The sequence below is a fragment of the Borostomias antarcticus genome (genome assembly GCF_949987555.1).
Source record: "Borostomias antarcticus genome assembly, chromosome: 15".
In the NCBI taxonomy this organism is placed as follows: Eukaryota; Metazoa; Chordata; class Actinopteri; order Stomiiformes; family Stomiidae; genus Borostomias; species Borostomias antarcticus.
This window is the reverse complement of record NC_140248.1, coordinates 15,498,906-15,504,693: the sequence shown is the minus strand read 5'-3', so window position 1 is coordinate 15,504,693 and position 5,788 is coordinate 15,498,906. Positions and strand designations below refer to the sequence as shown.

Sequence of the window (5,788 nt, the reverse complement as noted above, 5' to 3'; positions counted from 1 at the left end):
CCAAACAACAGGACAGCAATTTAATTCTATTTGGGCCCCTGCAATGTATTTTGAAAATGCGGACCTAAATAAAGAATTCAAATGTGTGGTAATGCTACAAACTAGTTGTGAAGCCTAGGTAATGTCCATAGACTAGCTGTGAGGGGCTTGCAGATGGCAGGAATGCCCAAGCCAAAAGCTTAGGCATTGGCAAAATTATGTTCAATGTCTGTGGTGAATGTCTGTCGCCATACATGGAGGAGACGCTGCTTCCTGTATCTGTGAACTGAGACTGAAAACGTATGTCGTTGAGATTCCCAAAGCTTGTGCATTTATTATTGTTTGCATTCAAGGATGTTCTTGTCAAATGTGAACACAATTAAAGATATTAAAAGGAGAGTCTCCCCCCAGGCCAGCTGTTCAGAGGAGATGGGTCGGTGGTTGGGGGTTCTGTTGGCTGAGACGGGAGGTTCCACTCTCCCCGAGGCTCTGCACTACGACTACGTAGACGTGGACACCATCACCAACATCCAGGACGCCGCCAGAAACTCCTTTCTGTGAGTGTGTGTGCGTGTGTGTGTGTGCACGTTCGCTTGTCTGTGCGCTCACACGTGTGTCTGTGCGTGTGCGCGCGTGTGTGCGCGCGTGTGTCTATGCCTGTCTGGTACTCAGAAGTAGTGGTGAGTGTGCTTGTTTGTCTAAATTGTATTTGTCTGAAACATCAGCTAGCGTACTAGAGTTGTCTATTAAGCGTACTCGAGTTGTCTTTTTAGCATACTAGAGTCGTCTTTTTAGCGTTGTCTTTCTAGCGTACTAGAGTTGTCTTTTTAGCGTACTAGAGTTCAGTCCCGTCTCTCTCTTCCTGTCCAGGTGGGCTACTTCCTCCAGCAGTGCGTCCACAGATTCCAGGACATATGACGAGGTTCCCTACGAAAGTGTTGTGGTGAGGAAGTGGAGATCTTTTCAGATTACTTTTCCTGACGCCCAAATTCCACTTCAGTCCGGCTGCGTCACCTTCCAGCTGCCGGAGTTGATTGCGGCCACTCTAGACAATGTTTGTGGTCTATTTTTGACGTAGCCGCTCCTGGGACGCATGAAGTAGTAGAAAAAATTGGGAGTTCCACAACCCCCCCCCAGCTCCTGAAACGCACCCGGTGGGCTATGGGCGGGTGGGATCCCAACGTTAGGCAGGGTGTTCTCCAGGCCGTCGTTACACTCTATCCTGGACAGTTGGACTTCAGTCAGCCCTCCAACCTGTTGTTCTCTATGTAAACAGTGCTGAGACATCTAGTGGCGCTGGTTCTTCTCACAGAAGGCTTTACTGGCTATGACTGGGACGAACAGACATAAACAAATGCATACCGTATACAGTATATATTCCACTAAATAGTGTGTTCAGTCTCTTCAGCTGTGTGTGGTTGTTCTTCCTTTGCTCTCCACAGAATCAAGGAGTAGGAGGCCAGGGTGTGTGTGTGTGTGTGTGTGTGTGTGTGTGTGTGTGTGTGTGTGTGTGTGTGTGTGTGTGTGTGTGTGTGTGGTGTGGTGTGTGTGTGTGTGTGTGTGTGTGTGTGTGTGTGTGTGTGTGTGTGTGTGTTTGTGTTGCTCAGGGCAGTTAGCAGGAGACAGTCCTCCCACAGACAGACCTCTGGGAGAACTCTGTGGTTGTGTGGAGATGAGGGAAAGGAGGAGATGATGCTTCCAAGCTGTTTGTCTCTGACGTTCACCTCCACATAGCTCTCAGGCTTCCAGATGACACTAAACACATCTTTGAACACGGTCAAGCTTCTCAGAAACAAACTCCAGGAAGTTTCATTCGAGTCACAGATTGTAGCTGTTGTTTTCATATCTCGTCTGCCTTTCTTTCTCTCTCTCTCTCTCTCTCTCTCTCTCTCTCTCTCTCTCTTTTCTGTTCTTCCCCTCCCCAGCAGCAGGGGGCGCCAGAGGCCAGACCTCAACAGGTGAAACGCCATGCCTCATTTTCCAGCAGGGACACAGAGAAGGAGGAGCCTCAGGCCACCATCAAGAGACACGCCTCTAGTAGGTGTCCCCAGGGTCAGGCAATTATTTCTTAACTTGATTTTAATTATTTAATTGATTGATTGATTGATTGATTGATTGATTGATTGATTGATTGATTGATTGATTGATTGATTGATTGATTGATTGATTGATTGATTGATTGATTGATTGATTGGTTGATTGGTCGATTGGGTGATTGATTGATAGTCTAATAGGTAGAATGATTGATTGATTGATTGATTGATTGGTTGATTGATTGATTGATTGATTGATTGATTGATTGATTGATTGATTGATTGATTGATTGATTGATTGATTGGCTGATTGATTGATTGGCTGATTGATTGGTTGGTTGATAGATTAATTGATTGATTGCTGCTTGATTGATTTGTTGATTGATTGATTGATTGATTGATTGATTGATTGATTGATTGATTGATTGATTGATTGATTGTCACAGAGGTGAACCAGTATGGGAAGTATGGGAAGACTCGAGCGGAGGAGGACGCGCGGAGATACCTGAGGGGGAAGGAGCAGCTGGAGAGAGAGAAGGAGGTCATCAGACACGCCCTCAATGCCCTCCGCAAGGACAGAAGGGAGGCCAAGGAGCAGCTGAAGACTCTGACAGGTGGGAGAGTTGGCATGGATGACCGGCGCCACCTGCTGGTCACAGTGCTGCAAGATCACCTCTTAATAGACCTCTAGAGAGTATCAATAAACCATAGATAGATAGACAGACAGACAGACAGACAGACAGACAGGTACTTGATTGATTGTGTGTCTGTGTGTGTGTGTGTGTGTGTGTGTGTGTGTGTGTGTGTGTGTGGTTCATGTGTGTGTGTGTGTGTGTGTGTGTGTGGTTCATGTGTGTGTGTGTGTGTGTGTGTGTGTGTGGTTCATGTGTGTGTGTGTGTGTGTGTGTGTGTGTGTGTGTGTGTGTGTGTGTGTGTGTGTGTGTGGTTCATGTGTGTGTGTGTGTGTGTGTGTGTGTGTGTGGTTCATGTGTGTGTGTGTGTGTGTGTGTGTGTGTGTGTGTGTGTGCGTGTGTGTGTGTGTGTGCAGGTAAGCAGCAGCAGGCTGGGGAGCAGCGTGTGTCCCAGTTGGAGGAGGCGTGTCGGGGGAAGGAGGCGGAGCGTGTTGACCTGGAGCTCCGCCTCACGGAGGTCAAGGAGAACCTGAAGAAGTCGTTGGCTGGAGGGGTACTGGGCCCGCCCACTGACAGCAAACCACTCAGCAAGGTGCTTTTTTATAATTATATCTAAGAGAGTTCCATTCATGTTTGATATGAATGTACAGTACAGTATGGTCAAGTGTCGTTGCTGTCAGGTGGAAACTTCATGTCTACATTTTGGTGGGGGGGGGGTCCATCCAGTCCAGTCCATCGTCATCCGCGTATCCGGGGTCGGGTCGCGGAGGCAGCAGTTCCAGCAGGGGGCCCCAAACATCCCTTTCCCTAGCAGCATCAACCAGCTCTGCCTGGGGAATCTTTAGCCGCTCACAGGCCAGTGCGGAGATGTAATCCCGCCACCTGGTCCTGGGTCTACCCCGCGGCCTCCTCCCAGCCGGACATGCCTGGAACACCTCCCTAGGGAGGCACCCAGGAGGCATCCTCACTAGATGCCTGAACCACCTCAACTGGCTCCTTTCGACGCAAAGGAGCAGCAGCTCTACTCCGAGTCTCTCCCGGATGACTGAACTTCTCACCTGATCTCTCAGGGAGACCCCAGCCACCCTCCGGAGAAAACTCATTTCGGCCGCTTGTATCCGTGATCTCGTTCTTTCGGTCATGACCCATCCTTCATGACCATAGGTGAGGGTGGGGACGAAGATAGACCGGTAGATTGAGAGCTTTGCCTTTTGGCTCAGCTCTCTTTTTGTCACAACAGTGCAGTAAAGCGACTGCAGAACCGCACCAGCTGCTCCAATTCTCCGGCCAAACTCCCTCTCCATGGTTCCCTCACTCGTGAACAAGACCCCCAGATACCTGAACTCCTTCACTTGGGGTAAGGACTCATTTCCTACTCGGAGCAGACAAACCACTGGTTTCCTGCTGAGAACCATGGCCTCAGATTTAGAAGTGCTGATTCTCATCCCAGCCGCTTCACACTCAGTTGCGAACCGATCCAGAGAGTGCTGGAGGTCGCAGGCCGATGATGACATTGGGACCACATCATCTGTAAACAACAGCGACGTGTTTCCCAGATCACCGAACTGCAAACCCACCTCCCCACGGCCACGCCTCGATATCCTGTCCATGAAAATCACAAACAGGATTGGTGACAAAGCGCAGCCCTGGCGGAGGCCAACCCCCACCGGAAAGGAGGACGACTTACTGCCGAGGACACGGACACAGCTCTCGCTCTGAGTGTACAGGGATTGGATGGCCCTAAGTAGGGACCCCCTCACCCCATACTCCCGCATAACCCTCCACAAGACCTCTCGAGGGACTCAGTCATAAGCCTTCTCCAAATCCACAAAGCACATGTAGACAGGTTGGGCAAACTCCCAAGCCTCCTCCAAGATCCTTGCGAGAGTGAAGAGCTGGTCGGTGGTTCCACGACCAGGACGAAATCCACATTGTTCCTCTTCGATCTGAGGTTCGACTATCGGCCGGACCCTCCTTTCCAGCACCTTGGAGTACACTTTCCCTGGGAGGCTGAGTAATATGATGCCTCTATAATTGGCACACACCCTCTGGTCCCCTTTTTTGAATATTGGGACCACCACCCCAGTCTGCCACTCCTTTGGCACTGACCCGGACTTCCACGCAATGTTAAAGAGGCGTGTCAACCAAGACAGCCCCTCAACACCCAGCGCCTTCAGCATTTCTGGACGGATCTCGTCAGTCCCTGGGGCTTTGCCACTGTGGAGTTGTTTGACTACCTCAGTGACCTCCTCCAGGGAAATTGACGATGACCCCCCATCATGGGGGGGGGGGGTTGTTTGTTTTGTTTTTTTACCTCAATTGGGACTACCCTTTACAACCTCTGAACTCTTCCCAGCCCTGGGACCAATTAAAGGTATTCAAAACAGCTCATCATATGTGGTTTTATGTTTACAGTAAACAAAAAACAAAAAAACATAGAAATTGGAATGATCTTTTCAACATTCTTAAACTTTTTTGGATATACATTTTGGAGAGACAAGGTTTCTGCCCCGACAGAGACTCTTTGTTAGTTGAACTTTGGTTTATTTACATGCTGTATTTCCTGTTTTGTGATGTTTCTGTCCCCAGGTGCAGGTCAGTAAGGTGGAGAACGTGTACAGCGAGGCCAACACGCCAGTGAACTGTGCTGCTGAGATGAGGAAACGCCCTCCCTCCATGTATGCCTCGTCACGCGGAAACGTCATGCAGAAGGCCAAGGTCAGTGTGTGTGTGTGTGTGTGTGTGTGTGTGTGTGTGTGTGTGTGTATGTGTGTGTGTGTGTGTGTGTGTGTGTGTGTGTGTGTGTGTGTGATGTGTGTGTGTGTTCTCTCTTCATGTCTATGTCCTGGTCTTACAGGAGTGGGAGTTGAAGAGAGGCACCTAGACGTGGAGTCGGTCCTGAGAAGAGGAGCTCTGCTGGGGGCCGTCCTGACTGGACACGTGACGGAGTGCTGGTCAGAGAGAAGGACACAGGGAGGAGGGCACGTCTGAGCAGAGACACTCCGCCCTGGGATTCAAACCGGCGACTCTTCCTGGACTCTTATCCTGGGCTTCCCCCAGCGTCCTGCCCCTCTGAGCAAGGCACTGCCCCTGGAACTGGACCAGCTGAGCAGCCCTCTACGCTCCACTGGAATACAGGAGACA

The 5,788-nt window shown here is 50.1% G+C and overlaps 1 protein-coding gene across 1 annotated transcript in view; it reads left to right on the top strand.

The window, feature by feature from the left end:
• afap1l1b (actin filament associated protein 1-like 1b) overlaps positions 1 to 5,556 on the top strand; it is a gene marked incomplete at its 5' end in the record, with an annotated part of 13,962 nt that extends 8,406 nt beyond the window's left edge. The window contains 7 exons of the mRNA XM_084450063.1: positions 391 to 536; positions 850 to 922; positions 1,905 to 2,016; positions 2,459 to 2,626; positions 3,061 to 3,236; positions 5,234 to 5,362; positions 5,502 to 5,556. Of these exons, the coding sequence (XP_084306189.1) occupies positions 391 to 536; positions 850 to 922; positions 1,905 to 2,016; positions 2,459 to 2,626; positions 3,061 to 3,236; positions 5,234 to 5,362; positions 5,502 to 5,528 (831 nt within the window). The 3' untranslated portion in view covers positions 5,529 to 5,556. The remainder of the gene's footprint in view (positions 1 to 390; positions 537 to 849; positions 923 to 1,904; positions 2,017 to 2,458; positions 2,627 to 3,060; positions 3,237 to 5,233; positions 5,363 to 5,501) is intronic.
• Positions 5,557 to 5,788: the final 232 nt, after the last annotated feature.